General features: G+C 38.7%; 2 protein-coding genes across 4 annotated transcripts; both read left to right on the forward strand.

Moving 5' to 3' along the window:
* The first annotated feature begins 3,914 nt into the window (after positions 1–3,914).
* On the forward strand, positions 3,915–5,792 carry LOC114652711 (cyclin-O protein A). Its single transcript, XM_028803031.2, has 3 exons — positions 3,915–4,576; positions 4,684–4,869; positions 4,989–5,792. The coding sequence occupies exons 1-3, from the start codon at positions 4,166–4,168 to the stop codon at positions 5,442–5,444; spliced, it is 1,053 nt and encodes a 350-aa protein (XP_028658864.1). The 5' UTR covers positions 3,915–4,165; the 3' UTR covers positions 5,445–5,792.
* A 6,360-nt stretch (positions 5,793–12,152) lies between these two features.
* On the forward strand, positions 12,153–24,742 carry LOC114652712 (multicilin). Of its 3 annotated transcripts, none has more exons than XM_051928035.1 (7): positions 12,153–12,286; positions 12,421–12,499; positions 12,654–12,730; positions 20,257–20,329; positions 20,446–20,708; positions 20,903–21,013; positions 23,829–24,742. In XM_051928035.1, the coding sequence occupies exons 1-7, from the start codon at positions 12,188–12,190 to the stop codon at positions 24,261–24,263; spliced, it is 1,137 nt and encodes a 378-aa protein (XP_051783995.1). In that variant the 5' UTR covers positions 12,153–12,187; the 3' UTR covers positions 24,264–24,742. The 3 variants fall into 3 exon arrangements, with proteins under 3 accessions (XP_051783995.1, XP_051783996.1, XP_028658865.1); XM_051928036.1 differs by having other exon boundaries at positions 12,424–12,499; XM_028803032.2 differs by lacking the exons at positions 12,153–12,286; positions 12,421–12,499; positions 12,654–12,730 and adding an exon at positions 19,365–20,155.
* The last annotated feature ends 724 nt before the right edge of the window (positions 24,743–25,466 follow it).

Consider the following 25,466-nt stretch of genomic DNA (forward strand, 5'->3'; position numbering starts at 1 on the left):
GTAAGCGTACTCTCAGAGGTTCTGATGTGGTTTTCTGACCCGAAACCTCTGCTTAGTTTACACCTCCATGTCACAAACCAATCCCAGAATGCTTTGCTTGTCTAGTATGTTATACTATGTGACTGTATTAAGGGAGAAAAGCATTGAAAACAGCTATCTACTGTAAATGTACAGTATTTTTTTTAAACATTACAGTATGTTACTGTGTAAAGAAAATACAGGGAGGAAAGTGACTATAAATTTACAGCAATATTTTACAGTGTGGCTTTATATTCTCATATTAGGAAGCTTTTCAAAGCACAAAGAAACAACTTCTTATGCAAAGAGGTCACCTCAGAATGAAACTACTGTGCGTTCTGTCAAGCAGCATACTGCCTGTCTATATGCATAGACCCCTTCCCAGGATGAAATGGATCTTAGTCCAGCAGTTTGTCTATACGAGATACCACAGAAAAGTGCCATTACCTAACCAGTATTGGTAAGTGTATAAAAAATCAACCAGACTACACGTCCATATGATTTAATTGTCTGGTTTGACGTCCTCGAGGGTGTGTGGTAACACAGTTGGGTGTGTTTGCTTTTATTATCAAATAGTAAATCATAAACATAAAGAAATGAACACTCCAGCACTGAACACACCATTTTAAAGTGCAGTCAAAGGAAATAACTGCTGTTTCTAATTTAAATACACATCAAAAATAAAAAATAAAAAATAAATAAATAAGATTTGTTAAATGAACTGAATTCAATCAAGGACAGTGGTTCTACACAATTAGTTTGAGTAGTTTGAAAAAACAAAACCTTCATTTTAAGTTGATGCATTCATTTTATGTTCAGAAAGCATAACACAGTTAAGGTAAATTAAATGAATGTCTTTGTATGGAATTAAAGTGTCTGAATCCCTTTCCTTAAACTTATATTCCATGTTTATTAAACATTTGTTTAAGTTGAGGGCGCATATTTTTCTTAAGTCATTTCAACTAAACCTTATTTCACTACATATAAATAAAAATTTTGAACATGCAGTTTAGTAAATGCATAAAGCACAGAAGCATGGTTAAGCCTGTAGTGATTCATTTACTGTATTACCACAGAAGGCAAACAAGTATAATTTTGGTTAATGTAATCTTAGGTTGTTGTTTTGTGAACAAAGAAAAAAACACTCTTCTGATGTTGAGTGGGCAATGTGTATCCAAAAAAACAAAAAAACAAAATGATCATAAATCGGCTTCCATAACCCCAGAAAATCCATGGCATTTAGGGAAAAAAAATCAATTTACTGAAAGTCTTTAACTCTCCAACCAAGTATACAAAGGTGTCATCAGAGGGTGTGGTCAATAAAAGGGGTGGAGCTTTATAAAAAATATAATTTATGCAAGTCTGGGATACTCATGCACATTAAACTTGATCATACTGAGTTAAGTCCCCTTAATATAACTGCACTCTATAACAGAGCAAGATACAGAGGACTAACGGGAGCAGCCAACAGAAGATAAAGAAGAAGAATAATAATATGACTGCACTCTTAAAATGAAGGTGCCAGAGTGGTTTTGGGTCCCCAAAAACCAAATGAAGGTTCCAGAAAGAATCTTTACTTATTTATATCCACAACAGGCTCCATGTAGTCAATAACCAGGAATAGATAGTAACAGATTTGGGAAATACCAATGGGTCATGATGATTGACCCTCACTGAATACAATAGCACAGGTTAAGTTCAGGTGTTCCTAATCTGGCAATTTCCTGCTAAGTTGCCTACCATATAATAAAGATTTCTTGATTTTTCCTCATATTAAGAAGTTTTTCAAAGCACAGACTTTATATGCAAAGACCCTATCTTAGAACGAAATGGTGCTTTGTCAAGCAATAGTTCTACATGGAACCACACAACTCTGTAAAGAAACATAAAGTGCCATTAAAGAACCAGAGGGAAAATGGGAATGCCATGTTTTGAGGACTAGAAAAGTATTAATTATGAGTAAGATTAAATTTCCCCCAGGGCACAATTAAACTTCTATCTATCTATCTATCTATCTATCTATCTATCTATCTATCTATCTATCTATCTATCTATCTATCTATCTATCTATCTATCTATCTATCTATTATATATTATATAGTGCCTTTCATATCTATCTATCTATCTATCTATCTATCTATCTATCTATCTATCTATCTATCTATCTATCTATCTATCTATCTATTATATAGTGCCTTTCATATCTATCTATCTATCTATCTATCTATCTATCTATCTATCTATCTATCTATCTATCTATCTATCTATCTATCTATTATATAGTGCCTTTCATATCTATCTATCTATCTATCTATCTATCTATCTATCTATCTATCTATCTATCTATCTATCTATCTATCTATCTATCTATTATTATAGTGCCTTTCATATCTATCTATCTATCTATCTATCTATCTATCTATCTATCTATCTATCTATCTATCTATCTATCTATCTATCTATCTATTATATATTTCCTTTCATATCTATCTATCTATCTATCTATCTATCTATCTATCTATCTATCTATCTATCTATCTATCTATCTATTATATATTATATAGTGCCTTTCATATCTATCTATCTATCTATCTATCTATCTATCTATCTATCTATCTATCTATCTATCTATCTATCTATCTATTATATAGTGCCTTTCATATCTATCTATCTATCTATCTATCTATCTATCTATCTATCTATCTATCTATCTATCTATCTATCTATCTATCTATCTATTATTATAGTGCCTTTCATATCTATCTATCTATCTATCTATCTATCTATCTATCTATCTATCTATCTATCTATCTATCTATCTATCTATCTATTATATAGTGCCTTTCATATCTATCTATCTATCTATCTATCTATCTATCTATCTATCTATCTATCTATCTATCTATCTATCTATTATATAGTGCCTTTCATATCTATCTGTCTATCAAATTAGTGAGTAATGACAACGGTCTCTGAGACATCTAACCAATTTAAGTCAATGTAACTACAAAATGTTAAGTATTGCCATTTAACATAACTATTTTAAATTAAAGTAACTTAAATTAAATACAGTACATAAATGGAACATTCTCCATTCATTTGTAATGTTTAGCGAAACTCTCTTGTATATCATTTTGATGAAGTACTTTCTGAACGTTTTCCTCCATTTTTCCATGTTTATTGACTTTTATTTGCACGATGAAAAGGCGCTATATGACATATGCGTGTATTTGTCCAGCTCTCTTCCTTTTTATTTAATGAATGAATGAAATTGTTCTAGGAGGGACACCCAATCCCGTGAAGTGACCCATTATTATTAAGAGTATGTATGAATGTATAATATAAACCAGAGAGTCTAAAATTTGAATTTGCACATCCTCAATTGCACACATTATAAGGTTGACAGCCGCCCGATCGTAGACAAAAGCTAAGCTTTGTCCCTTCCAGTGGCTATCCTCAAAAAAATGCATGCTTTAAAAGCGAGTAAATCACAAATTCTATTAATTTGGAGTTATTGTAATTATTTATATTAACTGTTTCCTTAAATAGACAGTGGAGGGATGCGCAAGTGCTCTTGGAAAGAGCATCGCAGTGAACGTGCGTCGCCGGACTCCTTATAATACCGGTTTCTTTCTTAAGCACACTGTAATGCAGATTTTGATTTGTTGCGATTCTTTTTAAAGTCAGCGAACATTTTCCATACTGCGCGTTTTTTTTTCTTCTATGAACTTTAAAGGGAAGTTTATGCCAAACGTCTACACGTGCGTTATCATTTTAACTTCGGTGTCGCACAAAGAGGACTCCAGCACAGATAAAGTTGCCAGGCGTTTTGCGGTTGCACATAAAAATAGCTCAAAACTCCACATTTTTCCCCCCCTTGTCACCATGGCAACCGCGGCGTGTGTCAGGGGCAGGGCGCGAGTGTAATCAGATCCGTGAGTCTGAAGAAAAGAGAGTGGCAATGAGCGCTGAGTTGACCGGGAAACCCACCCATTTGACGTCACCGCCTAGAAAACCCCTCTTCGCGGCCAATAAAGCGACCCTTCAGATGTAAATAAACTCATGTGAGCGCACTTGCTTAAAGAGATCAGCAGCGTGCCGCCGACAGGGGAGAAAACACAGCAGCAGCGTCAGCGGCGGCAGCACCATGGTCGCATTCACTTTATACGACTGTGAAGTCATGAAACAGTTCAGTCCAATTAAAAGGAAAAGAGAGGGGGGCACCCTAGGACATGAGGATGTGACCCCTGAGGACAGACCCGAAGCCCCTGTCAGCAGCGCCAACGTGAGAGCTCCGGTGAAGAGAGCGAGAAACGCGAGGGACAGAAAGCAAGGCATGGAAGCAATGATGAACGACTCGGGAATCGGGGTGTTTGAAACGCCCAGCCCGTCCCCGGAAAGATCTCCACGTTGCCCCCGGGCTTCAGAATCGCCTTCTAATTCCGAAACACTGACAGACTGGGGGAACTTCAGAGACTATGGTGAGGCGTGCTATCACTACAAGAAGAGCAACGAGCTGCGATTTCACCCCGTCAACTGTTTAGCTCTTCAGCCGCAGGTAAGTTACTAGCCGTGTCGGTGATGGGGCAGTTAACTCGTTCATTGTTGTTACCGTATTGGCCCTGTGCAGTGCACCGCTAATCAGATACGTCTTGCTTTGAGCAGATAACCGCAGAATCCAGATGCAAACTGGTCAGCTGGCTGATTCCAGTCCACAGGCATTTCAAGTTGTCCTTTGAGTCTTTCTGTCTCGCTATCAACATCATGGACCGGTTCCTCATCACCACTCCCGTGGCTTCGGATTGTTTCCAGCTGTTGGGGGTCACATCGCTGCTTATTGCCTGCAAACAAGTGAGTATTAAATACCGCCTGACGCGTCCATGTGTTCGACTCCCAGCCGATTTCTTTCTCTTTCGCTTATATTGTACACTTCTGATGATTTCCGACATTTTGTTTTGGTGTCCCCTTAGGTGGAGGTACATTCCCCTCGGGTGAAGCAGCTTCTGTCTCTCTGTTGTGACGCCTTCACCAAGGACCAGCTCTGCAATCTAGAGTGCATCATCCTCATGAAGCTGAACTTCAACCTGACAGCTCCCACCATAGCATTCTTTCTAGAGCATCTCAGCAACCAGAGACTTCACCTCGGAAATCACAGCCAACAAGTGTCCATAGAGGTCCAAAAATCGAAGAACTTTGCCAGAAAGATTTCTGAGCTCAGCATGGCAGACTATGCATTTAACAGATACCCCCCATCACTCATGGCTATCTGTTCAATGGGGCTGGCTGACCAAATGCTGGGCCTTCCTTGTCCGCTGGATAAGTTTGTGGACGGATATCCACAAAAGACAATAGAGGACTGTTTGGCTAATCTAAGGCTGCTGGTGTCTCTGAACCAAGAAGTGCTGCAGACCTTCTCAGAATTGTGAGCAGCACATGAACTTCTGCAGTTACTGTTGAGTTTTACAATGTAAAACCGCACCTTTATTTATGTTAACAGTTGAGCATTTTTATGCTGTTACTGTGGAGTTGTTACCATTGCTGTTTATTAATTAGCAAACCATACTGATTATAGTATTATCATTTAGTCCACAAACGGCAAGTATTAGGTGACAACTTAATGAGAATGTGATTTTTGCTATCAATGCACAAAATATGGAAACCGTGTTGTTAAGAAAAGCCTGGAGCACTGACAACTGTACATAATGTAAATATAATATTTATATACCGTATGGATTGATGTTTAGTTCGTAACTGTCATAACAATTTGCACAACTTTTTACTGATTTTTTTAAATTATTATTTAATAAATCCTTATTAACTTTCCCTGCTGTTGTTTATGTCATTGAAACGTACCTTAATGAGACTCTTCAGTTTGTTTTCTTGTGTCACTATATAGTTGCGCTGACGTAGCTTCTTCCCTTCATCGGGTATTTTACTGTCAGACAGCATATGGTAATAAAATACATCAGGTACTAGTTATTAACATTCACTTATAGTTAAAAAAAGAAAGAAAGAAAACTTGTACATTTCAAAAGTACCCTAATTTACAAGAAGGTTGAAGCGGGACATTTATTTTGGCATTTATGTATATTTATAAGTAGCTGAGTTAGCCGTCTGGGACGGGTAGATTAAAACTTCAAAACTGCAGAAGAATAAATAGCACTGGATTTCATTTTTTTAAATAAATAAATTCGTATTTCACTTTACATTGGAAATTAATACTATGCAGGTAAATGAAAACCAAACTGATATAATAAATCCACTGCTATTTATATTAAAGTTATGGGAGGTGAAAAAATATCAACCAATTGCTTCTCTATAAATTCTCAATGAAAATATATATATTGGTGATGTCTTCAAGTTCATCCCTAGGGGGCGTCCGAGGTGGTGCGTACACACTGCTTTTTAAGCGGGTCTGTCTTTCATTTATCCCTTAATTTTCACTGTTTTGTACGCATCCTTGATTTGGGACAGAAAATACAGTACTGTGTCGCGCAGCAAGATTTCTCAAAGAAGCCCCCATCCCAGGGCCAAATCGGTAGAGCTTGCAGAAAAAAGTTGGCGTGACAGGGACCACGGCGAATATACCGAGCACTTTTCATGTCAATCAGTGGAGCCGTCCTCGGGTGATGTCGGGAAAGATAGACGGAGATATTCTTAACTTTATAGATATATGGGGTTTGAGGAAGGGTGGTCGCATTTAATAATAATAATAATATAATACATAATAACTCTTTTTACCTTTGCGTAATTATTCCTTTCACCTTTGTGGGCTTTAGTTAAATTGTCCAACCTTAATGATATTCTCCGTTCATTCTTCAGTCTATAATCTGCAACCCTGAGCCATCAGCCATGTGGCGATTTGATTGCTAATATGATTGCATCAAATATGTTAAATTTAATAAGTGATTGATCGTACTTGTTATTTATATGACAAAATCAAGCGTTTTGATTGCGAGGCAGTATATCTATATATTACTCGCAGTAAGGAGACACGGGTTAGACCGGCGTTCACGTCCCGAGTCCTCCCTGCGTGCCGTTTGCATGGTTTCTGCGTGGGTTTCCTCCGGGTGTTCCTGTTTTCTCGTACTCTTGAAGGACATGCAGCTGAACTGACAACGCTTAATTTTCTCCCGTGTGTGTTTGTGTGTGTGTTCGTCCTGCGATGGACTGGCACCCCGTCCAGGGTTTGTTCCTGCCTTGCGCCCAGGGCCGGATTAAGAGCTTTGGGGGCCCGTAGCACATTTCAAATTTGGGGGCCCTTTTGGTCTGCATCACCTGAAGTTTACATTCTGAACAGTTCAAACCGGACTAAATAATTATTTTACTCTCGATTATAATAAGAATCTTATAATATTTATGTTAATTTTATGTGTTGGGCCCCTAAAGTTTTGTGTAAGAAATTTACAGTTTAAAAACGTAAAGATAATATTTTTAAAGACCAGTTTTTCAATGCTACACTTTTTCATAAAATATTGGGTCCACCATTTGGGGGCCCCCGAAATTGCGGGGTCCGTAGCATAAACTACATGTGCCTATTGGTTAATCCGGCACTGCCTGCGCCCTGCTAGTTCGGATAGGCTGCAGATCCCGAGACCCTGGATTGAGAGGGATTAGAAAATGACGTAACGTGACATATAAAGTGGGGGCACTGAGACGGACCTGCGCTCTGTGTACAGAGATTTTTCCTGAATTGCGTTCCAGGTTGCATCCATCCGCGAGTATGAAATTGAAGTGGATTTGTGAGTGAGATAATATAACGTGACAGTCAGAAAATAAAGGCAAGTTCTATATTTCTGAGGAAAGTATTCAATCACTGTGGTCATACCCCGTCTATCATTCCCAGCCACTTTACCTTATATCTATATATATGTGTATAAAGCTCACCTTGGGATGACGAGCATATAAAAAACATAAATCCATCCATCTTTCCATTTTGTGTAACCCGCTTATCCAGGTTGGGGTCGCAGGGAGCTGGAGCCTATCCCATCAAGGCGAGAACAGCACTTGGACAAGGCGGCAGCCAATCACAGGGTGAACACACACACACACACCCAATCACACACACGGGCACACATCAGAGGCCAATTTCAGCAACGCCAGTTCACCTAAGCTTTGAATAAAATACTTAAAAAAAAATAAGACTATAATATTGGAACAAACAACAGTTTAATACAGCTTTTGTAATAATGTATTTATTATGAAGGCGCAGTAATTCACAGAAGTAACGTCAGTATGCTGTAGGGGTTATGCATTAACCTTCAAACCCTAACACTATGGTTCAATTCGGCATCCAACTCACTCGGGGTCCTTTAGCCTTGAATCATTTCTTCTTGTTGTGCTCCATTCATAAAAAATAACAAAAAAAAAAGAAAGAAAAAAGTAATATTGCTAGTTGCCCTGCACAAAGGGAACGAAAATGAAAAAAACACAACAAAACCACGTGAGAGAACACAGAGCACCGCAGCACATATTAAGATGGCAAACTAAAAGCCCGTCGTGATATCTGCTATAAACTGTTCTTTATAAATAAGTCACTTATTGTGGGGGTTTCATAGCAGCGCTATTCTGCTTCTGTTCCAAAATCCAGGTACTGAACCCTTGTTTTGTTCTGCGGACAGTCAACCACGTATTGAACATGTCTAAAATCTTTATTGCGATACTTATCATAATGCACAAAATAAAACATTTATTCCAATCTTGATGATATAACAACACCCACAAGCTCAATAATCCAGTTGAAATGGCAGGAGCCCACCGCTTCAGACACAAGGGAGGAACCATCATCCTTTAGACAGACCCTCACATCCATACTCACTCCGGGAGAATTTACAATAGTCCGCCCATATATGAAATTCTCCAATAGCCTTCGGGGACGTATGCACGGAATACGAAGTACCCGGATAAACACTCACGTACATAAGGGGAGATCTTACAAACTCCATACATGGGAGCGCTCCCTACACTCTTAAAAATAAAGGTGCCAGAGTGGTTCTTCAGAGCAATGCCAGAGGGGTACCATTTTTGGTTCCAAAAGACCCATCCATTTGAAAGTTCCAAAACGAACGTTATATTTTTTAGATCTGTATAACAGACTCCACACAGTAAACAGCCATGATGGTAACAGTTTTGTGAATGAATATGCTCATAATTTTAAAAGGATAAAGTAACGCATCTTAATCTGTTAATGTAGACCGCCGTGCAGTAATGATTTCAGGCTTTTCCTAGATATTTGACTTGTTTTTGAAAGCAGGAAGTCTGCCTGCATAATGCAAAGTACTCTTTCCAGAACGAAAATATGGTGTATCAAGCAATGACCCTTTAAGGAACCACACAACCCAGTATTGAACCATAAAATGCCATTAAAGAGCCATTATATTACAGGTACGTGTTCTTCCCGTGTACGTATGAGTTTCCTCTTGGTGTTCCCGTTTTGACCCGCAGGTTAGGTGTGTTGGCGATGCTAAATTGGCCCCTGATGTTTTTGTGTTTTCACCCTGTGATAGACTGGCACCCTGTTGTTCCTGCTTTGTGCGATACGCAGGCTGACGAGGCTCCATCTGCTGCAAACCCTGCCCTGGATAAGCAGGTTAAGAAGACGGATAGATGGACAGATGCTGGACCCATGGTTAATTGCACCGCCTTGACTTCTTAATATGCTGGATATCACCAGATATTGAAGACTTTTTTTCTGCTCACAATACTCTCTGTAGTCTACAGCGGGATCAGAAATCTTAAAACCTAATAAAATAAAGCCATATTGAACTACACCGTAGAAGCCCTGTAGAGGGAGGGCGCTTATAGGGGACCAGAACAGACACTGAAAACATATTGTACAGCAATAATACTTTTTCATTATTCACCGGACATTTGTTAAAAAAGACTAATACATACTCGTACATACAAACAAACAAACAAATAAAAATTAGGTGTTAGACACGGTGTAGTTACTATAATATGAGTGTAACTAAAAAAAAACAGTACTTTGTCATAAAATGATCGAGGTGGGCCAAGGTCAAGGGCACCATAAAAAAACACAACATCCTTGGATGTTAGGCGCTTAAAGAAGCCGCCACCTGAATTCCGCAGCCCGTGTCCTGCTTATCAGCGATCGTCACTCTGGTTTAGGGCCACTCCGCACTCTGGGCCCAACAGTTTTTTCACATTTACATTTGGGGTAGAAGGTAATCTTTATGACCACTTTGTTTGGTCTCATTAAGACTTAGAAAGGGCCAAAGGCACTTTATGTTAGTATAAGGACGGTGGTGCGCGTGTTAGTCTGCTTTATTCTTGTGACATACAGTAGCTTAACTTTAGCGTGGCAAGTGACATTGGATATCAAAACGGAAGTAATATTCTAACAATTAAATCAATCACATTTTTTTTTGCCTGTAAACTCGCGACAACCTTGTCCGACTGGAACCTGTGGCCTCTAACGAGGCTGAGCTCTTTGCCCTGGGGCTACGAGGGAGAGATAATTGAGATCTTGTCAAAAGTGAAGTGGCTGCTAACATACAGCATTGTGTGAATGGACCAGGCGGGAACGAGCGGCCTTGTAGTGCGGCGCGGATTCTTACTAATCTGTGCCATCTTCTTCTGAGCCGGTTAGAATTCAGAATTTTCGTTACATCTTTAAAGTCACTGCCACAAAGGGTTCTCATTTAATTGAAATTCACACACACACCCACACACCCCCCCCCCGAGGAACCCACACAATCCAGTAAAGTGCCAGTAAAGAATCAGTATTTTATGAGAGTTCGAGTATATGAATTGTGAATTTCCCCTTGGGATTAATAAAGTATCTATCTATCTATCTATCTATCTATCTATCTATCTATCTATCTATCTATCTATCTATCTATCTATCTATCTATCTAATCCATAAAAGAGCATCCCTCCACTGCCACCATCGCAATGTAATGACTGTAATGCAGCTATTCAACTGGCAAGCCCACGCACGATTCAAAACTGTCAATACCTCGTAAAATGATCGGCTTTACTTAACCACTGTGATGCACGATTCATTCTAAAACCGTTTCTGATACAGAGATTCAGTTTTATTACTATGAAAATACATGTGCATGATGTTATAACTAAAACGACTTTTTTCGTTTATTATTATTATTAATAATAATAGATAAATTATTAATTTATTAAATTAATAATTATTAAAAATTATTATTATTAATAATAATAATAATGATCATCATCATCATCATAATTAACGTCAAAATGCGTTTTATTAGTTTAGCATCATTATTCCCGACAATAACAACAACAACAATAATAACAATAACACTAATAATAATAATTTCGTTTTGTGTAGGTTTTGGCTTAAGACACCCAAATCCATTTCTTATTCTTATTGACGGAGATACTGCTGCTAAAATAAAAAAAAAGTATTTTGATGTTAATTGTATTTTCATGATAAGTGATTTCAGGATTTTTATGCAAATCCACAAATGTATAATCATGCTTTATTTGCCATGGTTTTTAGATCAGCTAAACTATTTTGAGTAGAGTTTACTACAGTTTGTTCCAATAGCAAGCATAGTTTGGCAATAGCGAAAAGTCTATGGAGCCTAACAAACACGCACCGTCTTCGGCTCAGTGCAAGGTGTGACAGTTTAACTTGATAAAGGCGTATTCCTAGAAAGGCCAGCACGTTACCTCAGTCTGTTGTTTAATGCGGTACCAGGACTACAACGATTAACGCGGCGAAAACGGCGGCGTTTGGGTTAATTAGCGTGATTTCGGTTGGAAAGGCGCCATGAAAGAACTAAAGGGCGCAAAACTGGCACGAGATTTATATCTGATTATGAGAGCCGAAAAGAGTCCCAAGTGGACATCACTGGGTATTTAAATTTTCGCGGTGCACTGCAGCACAGATTGCCACCAGTTTATCGGCGCCACCTCTGGCGCTTTTCTTGCTCCAATTACAAATACAAAAAGAAAAAGAAAAAAAAAAAATTCCACACAACACAGCCCGGAGCATCTCCAGGGACGCGTTCTCCTTGGAGACTTTAAAAATCAATCTGATTGGATGAAAGAAAATTAACGGTATCTAATGATGTATGGGAACCATATATAGAAAGTCCCACAAAGTATATTTTTCTTTTTGAACAACTACTAGAAGATTTTGCACATAATAATTATTTTCGTTCATAAAATGCAAAAAGAAAGAAGAGTCTTTGGAAAAATATGCCCTAATAGAATAATAGATTTCTCAGGCCGTGCAAGGAAACAGCCAAAGGATGGAAATGACAAGGTAGCCGACATTTATTATTTCACACTTAATATAATATAATATAATATAATATAATATAATATAATATAATATTTACGTACGAATTTACGATTTTTCGGGTTTGTATGTTCAGTTTCATTGTTTCTTTTACTTAGCAGGAACTACCAAAGACAATCACCAGCATCGCTCCACTGTCAGTCTACATCGAGGAAGCTACTAATATTGCTGATCAAGGTATATTTTCCCAACTGTAATATTTTGTTTCAATAATTTACATTAATAATATGCCAGGGTCCAGGGGAAGCTGGAACCTATCCCAGCAGCATAGGGGGTAAGGCAGGAACGAACTATGATTCTTAGGTTTAAACGTTTTTTTTTCCCCTTTCAGCTTTTGCAACGATAGCTTGGCAGGACTTGTCAGATTGCACCTCCGTCCTGCAGAGGGAGGCACATGCCCCCCACAGAGTAAGTAAATACAATTCTTATTCCATTTAGAAGGTTTCAAGTCTTCTGAACATGGCGTTGTGTAGATATTTAAACGAGCCAGCCAGTAATCAGTGTTTAAGTCACTCGCTTGATTTAAGGCATGAAGTGTTTAACACTTGTGCTTTCGTTTTTTTTCCAGCTGCATTTTATTCTAAATCACTCATACACATTACCAAAATCATACAACAATAGAAGCATATTATTGTTCTTAGAGTCGCAATTTACGGTTGCTTTTAACTTTTCAGATTATGCGGCTGTAGGTGGGCAAGTGCAAATAGCACCTTGTCACCTGCAACTTGACCCACTAACATGATTGGCGCTTTTCCAAACATATGGACGACACGCCGCAGATCGTTAACGGCCTTTATGCAGGAGCTGCCTCATCTTTTGTCACTGGAATGTTAAATAATCCTTTAGATAAAGACACTTTTTTCAGATCTTGCCTAGCGACTCCTATAATAACACACCTTAGTTTTACATTAACCTTGCCTAATATTTATCAGAGATGAGCAGACTATGAATTTGCATACATGACTTCTACACGATTTCACACGTCCACGTGCATGTTTTGCTAACGGCTGGCCCCGTAACTAAAGAAACTGCGAGCGCGGTGGGCTCCTCCAGCTGCTGGCGCGGTGACAGCGGCGGGCAAGAATTTCCTTGGCAGATCATCTGAGCTCCCTTCTCTGGCTGCTATAAGGAAGTATTGTAATGAAATTAATATGCAAATAATTGATGTTGCCAGTGGGCGGCACGGTGGCGCAGTGGGTAGCGCTGCTGCCTCGCAGTTGGGAGACCTGGGGACCTGGGTTCGCTTCCCGGGTCCTCCCTGCGTGGAGTTTGCATGTTCTCCCCGTGTCTGCGTGGGTTTGCTCCGGGCGCTCCGGTTTCCTCCCACAGTCCAAAGACATGGTGGATTGGTGATTCTAAATTGACCCTAGTGTGTGCTTGGTGTTTGTGTGTGTGTCCTGCGGTGGGTTGGCACCCTGCCCAGGATTGGTTCCTGCCTTGTGCCCTGTGTTGGCTGGGATTGGCTCCAGCGGACCCCCGTGACCCTGTGTTCGGATTCAGCGGGTTGGAAAATGGATGGATGGATGATGTTGCCAGTTCGAGGTAAACAAATTGAACAAAGTATCCTGCTTGATGGAATCAATGAATCTGTACCCCCATATTTTCAGCGTTTATATGGAATATAAAAATGAATGTATGGTATATGATTGACAGAAAGTAAATTGGTGAAGTAAGGGGGCACCTCATCAATCAGAATGCTTCAATGACAGAAGTAAAGTTTGTCTGGTTATAGAATGTCATTTTCAGAATATAGAGAAAGTGGAATTGAAACTCAAGGGGTATGGTTGGGGTTAAGGCAGATGTTCCTGGCTGATATTAAGCCATACCACTTGCACTTCAGAACAAGCAATAAGTGACGATAACAATTACAACTTATTTTTTATAGCGATCTTGACTGAGTGCAGCAAAGAGTGCTATGAACAATTCTCAGTTAAAATACAAGTAAAGATAATACTAAATACAGAACTGGTATATGTGTGTAAATACGGAGAGCAAGTTAGAAACTGATTAAACATAGATGGAAACCAACAACATCTGAATACAATATTTAATAATGCACTTGAAGCAAAGTCTGCTTGGGCCCAGTTAGTACTTGGAAGGGAGGCCAGCTAGAAAAGTCAAGTCTGTTGGGGAGGACATCAGAGGGGGGCTTACCCTGTGGTCTGTGTGATTATCCCAAAGCCCCATCTCAGTGACAGCGACACTGTGCTGTAAATATGGTGCAGTCTAATGGACGAGATGTAATACCGAGGTCGTGACTCTCTATGGGAATGAAAAGATCCCTGGGTATCTTTTGAAAAGAGTAGGCAGTTTCTTGATGTTCTGGCCAAAATGTCCATAATGGCTTCATTCATTGTGGCCCCCTAATCACCCGTCTGCCTCTAAATTGGCTAAATACCTCTCTCACCTCTTCACCACCTACTTTCTAATGTGTGGTGAGCATACCGGCATAAAAATGGATACCATCACATCCACACAATAAAATCAGGAATGTTAATGTAACACTTTGGGTCGGTTTTTTCAATAGTAGATCCATCGAAACATTAAAGGCCTTTGATTAACACGGGCGAGTTTATTGTGCAGGTAGATGCTGCACATTCATGGTGGTTGAAGTTGTTTCCCACTGAGTAGTTAGAGAAGAGCTATATAAATGTAATTAGTTATTATTATTATTATTATTATAGGAATAGGTTTCAATTGCTCTCAATAAAACTGACATCTAAACATATGAAAGGATTTTAACGTGTCAGAAAGATGAATGGGTTTGCCAAGACTAGTGGACTATAATTCTATAATAATGAAAAAGCCACTTTCAATATATGAGAAGATAAAACGCCTTTAGTAAAAGGAGAAGGCTTTGAATATAAAGAATTGAGGTACCTGACAAATCTAAATCAGCCCGTGTGAGTGGGCACTGCAATTGACTGATGCCCCGTCCCAAGTTGTTTCTTTCATTGTGTGCAGTGTTACTGGGATAGGCTCTGACCCCCTAAAACCCTTAACTGGATTAAATAGGTTTCAGAAAAATATGATATTGAGAAGGACGACTAACAAGCCTAAAATAATATTGAGAAGAACTTTGAAGGAGATCAAGGCAGTACTTGCAGCTTCCATGTTATTAACATACTTAGGCAGTCGTCACAGACAACTTGCATGTTCTAATAGTTTTTCACTCAACCAGTATCTACCTTTTTTCCCAGGTTTATGTCATCAACTTGCTTATTCATTTCAAAATTATGAAAATATCTGTTGGGTATTGTCACAGTTTCTAGCTGTTTAATCTATTAAACAACCTGACCATATGTGGTCCAGCAACTAGTCTAATAGCTCCTAAAATCTTAAAAATAAACGTACCCAAAGTGGTTCTTCATAGTGATGTCATTGGGGAACCATTTTGGTTCCCAAAAAAACATCCAAATGCACAAAGGTTCCAGAATGAACTTATTTATTTAGATGTGTAAGACGTTCAATCAATAACCACAAAGAGATGGGAAATATTTGTGAAATACTAATAGGGTCCTGATTCTTCCTGCACATAGTAAAAACAGACCAAGTTCAAGGTAGCTCACTATACATTAAAGATATCTGTTTGTCCACAAATTACAAAGTCCAAAGAAGGAATTTCATGTGCAAAAAACCCTTCCCAGAATGAAACAAGGAACCACCCAACCCATAAACCATTACTTTTAAAAGAGTATTCAAACTTATTATTATTATTATTATTAAACTTATTATTATTCTTACATAAGGAGATAAGAAATTAGACAAATGAGAGGAGGGCATTCAGTCCATCAAGCTTGTTTGTTAAGCTAATAGCTAAACTGTCCCAATATCTCATCCACCTTCCTCTTAAAGGTTGTCAAGGTTTCTGCTTCAACTCCACGTCTTGGTAATTCCTTCCAAAGGTCCACCACTCTTTTAGTAAAGATGTGCTTCCTGGCTTCAGCTGTAAATGCGCTTCCCCTTAATTTCCACTTGATATCAAGTTTGTGCGCCACTGTGAGGTTGAAATAATCCATCTGATCTACTTTGCTGATTTTGAAGGCCTGGATTAGGTCCCCACACAGTCTTCTGTCATGCTTTAGTCTAAACAGCTTTAATTTTCCGAGTCTGTGACAGTAGCACATGTTCATTAGTCCTCGGATGCACCTGGTTGCTCTCCTCTGCACAGCTTCAAGTGCTGCTATGTCTTTCTTGTAGTGTGGTGACCACACAAAACTCCAGATGTTGTCTCACTAGTGCAATGTCCCTTGATATTATATTCAACAGTTTTTATGATATAACTTAACATTTTATTATCCTTTTTAATCTCTTCTATACAATGCTTAGATCACAGGTGTCGAACTCCGGTCCTGGAGGGCCGCAGTGGCTGCAAGTTTTCATCCTATCCTTCTTCATTTGTGACATGTTTTTGCTGCTGATTAACTTCTTTTGCCTTAGTTTTAATTAACTTGACTCAGACTCCTTAGTTTTCTCTTTTTCCATAATTAGCAGCCAAACAATAATGAGACACAAAACGAGCCGCCACATGACCAGCTCACCTGTGTCCAGCACATAATATCTGAAAATAACAAAAGGTGAAGGTCTCAGTAAGGTTGATCTCTCAGGTCATTTTGACGATGTTCTTAGAAAAAACAGAAAATTATCAGTTTTAGAAATGTCTGCCGTGGCAGAATGAGAACAGCAACAAGGCATAGAATTAAATAACAAGTTCAATTAACAGCAAGAATCAGCTTTTCATTAAGAGATTGGTTGGAGTTTGAAATCCCAATTTAGCCGGTCATCTGTTGTCTCGTTTTACATCTCATTTCTGTTTGGCTGTCATGTAATGAAGAAAGGAATCAATTCAGAAGACTGAATCCTTAAAAAACAGGGCTATTACAATGAAGGAAAAGAAGTTAATTAGCAGTGAAAACTGATTAGGAGAAGGGTTAGAATGAAAACATCTAGCCACTGCGGCCCTCCAGGCCTGGAGTTCGACACCCCTGGCTTAGATGATGAAATTGTTGTGTCAACATAAACCCCTAAAATCCTTTTCAGATGTTGCTTCCTATAGAACAGTGTCTCCCATCTTGTATTTATAATCAACTTGTCTTTTTCCCACATATAGCACTTTACACTTTTTTGACATGAAACTGCATTTTCCAAATGTTTGCCCAGTTCTGAAGTCTTTTTGAATCGTTCTAGCTACCTCCTCAGTGTCTGCCATTCCTCCAATTTTAGTATCATGGAGACTGGAACTGCACAAAGTGTTCCAGATGTACAGGTATATTAATCTGGCATAGTACTACAAACAATGCACTATATAAGGCAGATTTTCAAATCAATTCAATTCACTTAATTTTTCTACAGCGGACTTCGCTGAGTGTAGGAACAGAGCACAGTGACACATTATGAGGTAAAATCCATCCATCCATCCATTATCCAACCCGCTATATCCTAACTACAGGGTCACGGGGGTCTGCTGGAGCCAATCCCAGCCAACACAGGGCGTAAGGCAGGAAACAAACCCCGGGCAAGGCGCCAGCCCACCTCAGGACACACACCAAGCGCACACTAGGGACAATTTAGAATCGCCAATGCAACTAACCTGCATGTCTTTGGACTGTGGGAGGAAACTTACACATGGGGAGAACATGCAAACTCCACGCAAGGAGGACCCGGGTCTCCTAACTGTGAGGCAGCAGTGATACCACTGCGCCACCGTGCCACCCATGAGATAAAATGCAAGTATAAATATTATAAATTACTAGAATCAGTTCACCTAAAGACAGAGCTTTGTTAAAACATATAGAAAACAAAGTAGAAACTGATTAACATAAACCAACAAAACCTGTCCATTAATGAATTGCTAAACTATGGCCAGTTGATGTCTTGTTACTCTTTCTGGGAACTTCTGTGCACTGTCAATGGGACTTGGGGTCGAAGTGTTTTTACCTGAGCTGTTGTTTACACCTTCAAACTATTATGGAGTCATATTTTAAATAATTGCCATAACTCCATTCTATGTTTTACTTCTAGTATGCAACATTTGGCTCATATTAGTCAAAATTAGTAGCAGCTGATTTCTGCTATGTACTTTCATTACAAAAATAAATGAATAGCTGGGAAAAATTATGAATTAAAACTAAAATTCTCTAACGAAAAATACATATTAAGCTTTTTATTATTATTATTATTGAAGAAGATGATCCGCTGTGGCAAGCCCTAATGGGAGCAGCCAAATGAAGAAGAAGATTATTATTATTATTATTATTTATTATTATTTTTTTTAATATTATTTCCAGAGTTTGGGTGTAGTGTAAGATAAGGTCCTGGTACCAATAGTACCAAGGTTATAGTCTGGGATAGAAAGTAAGCCTGTAAATGAAGTTCATAGGGACTGAAAGGCACTATATGTCTGAAGATGATCTGCAAGATAAGGTATAACAAGATTTTGAAGGGCTTTAACATTTACAGTAAAAATTAAATATATATCCAATAGAACACAGGAAGCCAATGAAGTTGGATGAGCAGAGGTGTGATGTGTTCAGTGAACTTAGAACATGTAATACTCTGTACTGTAGAGTTCTGCAAGAGTTGAAGTCTGTGAAGAAGTTTATTAGGGATGCCACCCAATGTAACATGGCAATATCCAATGCAAAATGTTGACTCATTGAGAAATGTTGACTAGAACCTTTGCACTTCTGCATTGTCTGAAGGCAAAACGTTGTCTAAAGATGTTTTGCAAATGAAAAAAGCAATCTGGGAAACATTATTTAGGTAAGCAGTAAAAAGGCGTTATCCAGAACTTGTAGTGCTCCCAGCAATGGGAAGACTGAAGTTGCAGAGTTGATTTAGACCCAGTTAGAGGTAACTCAGTTTTTACTGCTATGAAGTTTGAGATATCCATGTATTAATTTTATCAAGACATGCAGGAGGGTACTGGGTGAAGGAATGGATGAGGTTTGGCAGAAATTTATAGTTGTGTATCATCAATATATATATATATATAAAAGAATTTTACTGCGGCGAAAGGGGGAGAAGGTAGATAAAAAAAAGGAGTGGCACCAATAATGAACCATGTAGTACTCCATTCTGTGTTAAATAACATGCTGGCCACGTACCATAAATCACTGCTTCTGAACCTGTTATCACTCACAGCCAAATCACTGTCACCCGTGTATGTCTAGGCAGCGTGAGTCATCCAAATAATAGGGTAATAAAAGCAGATTATGAGTTTCTCAAAAGGACTCTGGGAAAAAAATCAAACCGGTGACTGCAACGGCTCTCTACATTACCACATGTTATGGACACACAAACACCGACTCACCCACACACGCGCACACACACACCGACACACTCACGCAGACGAAGCTCACAGTGATTACTTTGCGCCTCGAGCGCAGGGCAGGGCATGGAGCAGAAGTGCAGCGCGGGTTAATATTTCACGTCGCACTCCGGCCGCGAGGTGTTCAGGAATGCGCAGGGCGCGCGCTCTGGTTGGCTCGTGCTGAGAACCTATCGGAATGCAGCAGGACTGCATGAATAGCGGCTGCGGAGTCGCACTTGTGGCAGTTTGTCCAAAGCGTGCCGCCCGAGCCGCCTCTCTCGTGTAGCACGTAACCCTTTGACAACCGGAGCTGTACACCTGCACACGAGAAGCTATTTGTGTTATTTTGTGCGTGTGGATGAAAAAAAAAAATCAGGGGCGTCATCCGAACAATAACCATTGGATTGCCACCAAACTGGGATTTACTCGCTGCTGGTTAAAATTCGTCTCTTTCACCTTTAACTGAGATGGCTGTCCAGGCTTGTTATATGCAGTTCCCCCCATGGGGGTTTGAATTCCAGGTAAAATCCTATAGACGGGGCAAAAGCAATAGGAATGCATGTATATTCGACTCTAGCCAAAAGGCAGCTCGTCTAATATTTCTTCTTCTTCTCTTTTGAAGAACAACCGGCTACCAGATACCACCAGTTTCCATCTGCAAGAATTTAAAGATGCAGTGGAGAGCTTCATACCTGGTATGTATTTATTTATATTCTGATTTTTTTTTCAATCGGCTTACGCACAAGTCTAGACGCTGTTGCGCTTCAGTCAGATCCATGTTGGAGAACGCATCTATTGTGTTTTTCAACAGAACACCCAGCTCTGCTGCAACCGTGTTTTGATGCTGTCGGTCTGCAGCTGTCCAGCTGCGACGTGTCCGCCTTTCAAGCCTGCATCCAGTCTCCTGACTCCGCACAGCAGGAACTCGCCCTGCCGACACCTCTGCACTTCACGCCCCCGGCGCAGCATGTCCACTGCCAGCCCGCACCGCCTCTACACCCTGATCACTACTGGAAAGACATGGCAGACCAGAACCAAAAAGCCCTGGGGGACGCCCTGGAAGTAAATAACCAGGTGAGACTTCAGCCTCCGCACCCGTTTCACCTGCACTTATTGAACTCCGTCTGTACCTGCTCAGGGTCAGGCTGCTTTCATAATTCATGCAATGCCCTCTAGACTCACAAGGGTTCAAGCAAACCCAAGGCTCAAGTACAAGCAGGTACGGAAAGCACTGGAAATAAAATTTTGTTGTGTTTCTTTTTATTTAGCTTCATGCTACTTTGAGCCAAAAAGAAGAAGAAATTGTGTCACTGCAGGAACGAAACGTCCAGCTGAAGGAACTGGCCAACCAGGCTAAACATCTGGCTTCAGTTCTTGACGTAAGTAAAAAGGATATCTGTCACTCTATTTGTTGAACACGCTCATCCCAATACAATACAAGTTCTGCAGTTTCGGATTCTGGAATTTATCCTGGTATTATCAGGGTACCAGTCTACCGCACTGAATCCAAATATTAGTACCAGCCAGAAAATATTAAGAAAGTTCTTATTAATGGAAACAGTTTCTGCATTACCCTAGCTGTGTTTTGAAATTATTGTGGTATTCTGGTTAAGGATTGGCTGTCGGGGTCCCATTCCCACTACTGACACGGTGTGACCAGGAACAAGTCACTTCACCTGCCTGTGCTCCAACTGGAAATATACAAGAAACTGAATTAATTGCATCTTAAAGTCGTCTTGGATAAAAGTGTCCGCCAAATATGTAAATTTACCAGCACTGTCAACATCTAGAAAGTAATGAATAATAGTGTAATTCAATTTCTTCAGTTATTCTCTAGTTTTATAATGAAAAGCAACAAAGATGAAAACAACTGCAATGAAATGCAAAATGGGTGTTTATAATACGACTTCTACATCCAGAAATAATCAATCAATTATATGTTACATAGAGTGATTAGCTCTCAAACGAAACAATTTGGCTACACATTACCAGGCTGGCAAACAAATGAATTGAACAGAACGGCAACTGTAAAAACGAAAACAATAGAAAAAACGGACAATTCCGACAGAGTGCCGTGAACTGTAAATGTATTAACAGTAAAACTAGCAGATTCATTTGATATAGGCGGTTTTGCTATATATGAATGCAATCATTCTATTTCAAAACTATTATTCATTATCCTAAGAATCACTATAATTGGATAAAAAGTTATTAAAAAACAAATAGTTAGTAGGAGTTCAAAGAATGGGAATCAAAGTGCAACAAATTAGTGTTTGTTTGCCAAACCTGCTCAAACCAGTTTTAAACCAGCCTTGGGATGTCATGACCAGTGTCTTAATAACAGTATTATGAAAATTATGGTTACAATAAATAAATCATATAAGGGAAACAATAGCCAAAAAAAAAAAAAAAACCAAGCCACAGCAAAATAAACACAATTCTTAATGTGGTACAAAATGATTAGTAAAATGACCCTTTGTGTATTGCTTCTATCTTTAGCATTAGTAATTGGGTCCTATTTTGAATTTTAAGTGATGATGTCAAAAAGGTGCACTTGTAGGTGTAGCATGTGCCAGCCTCGTGAGTTTGTTTTCTTCTTCCACAAACACACACTCATGCTGCTTTGAAATGACCACTGACATGGCACGGCCTCGACTGCTGTCTTTGTTTGTGCTGAACAAACTAGCCTGGAACTGAAATATTAGGGACTGTTCGAATAGTAAGTCCTTTGTCATCTGTCCTCAGTTCCTTTCATGAATCTAATCCTTTACCAACCTAAAAATATTTATATACATATATAATGTATATGTTAAATTTTTTTAATGTAAAAAGGTCTAATTCAAGACTTTGTAATTACAAAGATATACAATACATATGTATATTTTATGTACATATATGCAATATGAATGCAATAAATACATAAATATAGTGAAATCTGCGCAATTTAAACTCCAAAGTTATTTTTGAATTATTTGTTAAGACCTGATTAAAGTATCACTCTAGAAACAGATGAACACAGACAGTTTTACAGTTTAGAGTCACTGGGTGTTGCGCCCTGTTACAGAGTGCAGTAACCCGAGCGAGCGCTAGGTGGCAATGTTACTCTGAATTTGGACTGGGTTTGAGAGGCCCGTTTTTGCTTATTGGCGATGCATTCTGAGCAAGTTCACACAGTTTGTGATTACAATGTCAGCAAGGCTGCGCCAAAGCACTAAAATCATACATTTGCAGACATTTCTGTAAAACAGACATACATTAACGGACTTCAAAGATAAACAGAGTGCACATTTCTATAACCATCATGAATTCCCTGTACATACAGAGCTCAAATTTATAGAGTCATCATGATGGCCCCATGCAGTTTCAAAGATTAATAGCTTCTGTTCTTCAAAATATTAAAAAAAAACAAACACACAAAAAACAGTATGTACATGCAACCATATTTCAAAGAGGTAGTACAATGTAGTGGTTAAGGCTTTGGACTTCAAACCCAGAGGCTGTGGGTTCAAATGCTGCTGCTACTGACATTGTGTGACTCTGAGCAAGTCACTTCACCAGCCTGTTCTCCATTGAGATGGGTTCAGAAAGACAAATGTAACCAATTTTATCTCTCAAATGTTGCAAGTACCCTTGGATAAACAAATGGTTTTGGACAAATGATTTTTATTGTAATATTTCCCCTACAGTGTTTTCACATGCTGTATTTAATGGCCTCAGTAAAAAAGAAAGTAGAATTGTGTATAATGTAATCCATGTTAAAGTCTGTAACAGCAAAACAAAAACAAACCTACATCTCATTTCTTAATGCAGTTTGAAACAGAACTCCTCAATGGTGCCTCCATATTGTGATGTGTCATAAAATTTCTCCTAACTGATGAGTTTTAACTAAACTAACCATAGTATATAAAGATCAAATCTTCTGGAAAAAGGACCCTTTATGATGGTGGTAGCTGCCAGGTTTGTCCAAATTGACCTACACATTACAATAACGTGTTAAAACATTTAAGAAATTGGAATTCAGGCAGGTGAAAGGACTTCTTTAGATACATGAAGCGTATCGGTGCGGACTGAGCCAATATCCTTGTGACTGACAATCCAAAACCTTAACCACTAAGCCTCTCTGTTTCTTTTAGCTGGTAGTAAATATATGAAGCGTTTAAGTTTAATGCTTGTCTCTTCTGCTTTTTCATGCAGAGATTAATGACCCGGACAAAGAGCACAGAAGAAAATACAGATGATCTGTTTCAGATCAAAAGCGGCTTAAAACGACGCAGACTATCAGACCACTATGAACAACTCCCTGACTGCATGGAGGTGGATGAGATTTTAAGAGACATCACGGACAAATGCAACGTGGCCTTACATGGCGATGCCAAACATCCCCGGCTGTGCCTGGACGAGAGGAACAACAGCGGCACGCCGAGCATAGAAAGGATTCACATGTATGGCGCCTTCAATGGCCTCCAGACCTCCACAACTCTCAGCACCAGTGAGATGGAAGAAGGGATGTCTTTTCGCACATCCATTAGGGACCACTGCACCATCAGAACTTTGGCATTTCCTCAAGGAAATGCATTCACTACAAGAACCAACAATGGAGGCTACAAATTTAGATGGGTTCCCAGTTAGGTGGGGCTTCAGCTAACTACACTGGTCAAGTTAAATCATTTTGCACTGCCGCACTTGATAACTTTTATAGAAATGTTGTTTATACGTGTATATGTTTCCTTCAAATTGCCATATCGCTAGAAAAGTGTTATCTGTTTTATAAATAAGAGTTTACATAATATTTGTATATAGTTGTTCATTTTTATACAGACAGTAACTTATTTGGTCTAGAGATGGATTGCCTAATGCTATGTTTAAAACAATCAAAATTTCAGAAAGCTATTCTTAATGTATTTATTAAAGTTGAACTATTAGTGTAGAACAAGGCAACTCCACGGAGTTTTATGTTGCATTGATGTATTTTGAATGTATTTCAAATAAGAAAGGCCTTTTAGATATCAAATGAATATATTGTAAAATTTATTTCTTGTAAATATTTTTTTTTGGAAAAATACAATTGAATATAAACACCCACCTCATAATGAGCGTAAATATGAAGAATTGTATTCTTTTTTTTTTTTTAAATAAAATTATTTCAAATATTTTGATTGGGCATTATTATTGCAATGAAATCAAACATCTTTTAAAGGTCTCTACAGAAGATGTCATCCACTGCTTTACATGCACTTCATTTTATTTACAGTGAACACCAACCCAAAGCTCTTTGACATTGAAACCCACCTTTTTTACTTTCTTGTATACGAAGTACAGGGAAAGTATTCTAATCGTCCAAAGATTCGATGTCGAGATTTTGATGAATCTCGATGTTTTAGACTTCCCTGAGTCCGAAAATACCATTTTTGGAATTTTGTCTGTGTGTTTGTGTATGTAAACACGATAACTTGAGTACGCTTTCACTTAGGTCAACCAAAATTTGCATGCAAGTATTAGGTACAAAACGTAGATTTCTATCAACGTTTGGGCTATTTCCATTAAGCAGAAGTGATAGTTTACCTTTTATTTTAATATAGCACCTTCCAAAAATGAGTACCATTACAAGGTCAAAGTCACACAGTGAGTTGGTGGCAGGGGCTGGAATGAGAACTTTAGTTTTTAAAGTCCATGTCCATGTCCACTAGATCACATTGAACACTTACAACATTTATATGCATTATGGGTCAGGCTTTGTTTTTTAAGAACGTTTATCATAAAATCCATTTAAGATAGATAAATAGATACTTGGCTTTTTACAGATACTCTTTAAATATAATAAATAAATAAATA

The sequence above is a fragment of the Erpetoichthys calabaricus genome, chromosome 5, assembly GCF_900747795.2.
Source record: "Erpetoichthys calabaricus chromosome 5, fErpCal1.3, whole genome shotgun sequence".
Lineage (NCBI taxonomy): Eukaryota > Metazoa > Chordata > Cladistia > Polypteriformes > Polypteridae > Erpetoichthys > Erpetoichthys calabaricus.

Excerpts from the sequence above, each read along its gene's own strand:
- LOC114652711 (XM_028803031.2), top strand. The coding sequence starts at position 4,166 with ATGGTCGCATTCACTTTATACGACTGTGAAGTCATGAAACAGTTCAGT. Across the intron at positions 4,577-4,683 it reads GTTTAGCTCTTCAGCCGCAG|ATAACCGCAGAATCCAGATG; the intron begins GTAAGTTACTAG and ends TGCTTTGAGCAG. Across the intron at positions 4,870-4,988 it reads TGCTTATTGCCTGCAAACAA|GTGGAGGTACATTCCCCTCG; the intron begins GTGAGTATTAAA and ends GTGTCCCCTTAG.
- LOC114652712 (XM_051928035.1), top strand. The coding sequence starts at position 12,188 with ATGCAAAAAGAAAGAAGAGTCTTTGGAAAAATATGCCCTAATAGAATA. Across the intron at positions 12,731-20,256 it reads AGGCACATGCCCCCCACAGA|AACAACCGGCTACCAGATAC; the intron begins GTAAGTAAATAC and ends TCTCTTTTGAAG. Across the intron at positions 21,014-23,828 it reads ATCTGGCTTCAGTTCTTGAC|AGATTAATGACCCGGACAAA; the intron begins GTAAGTAAAAAG and ends TTTTTCATGCAG.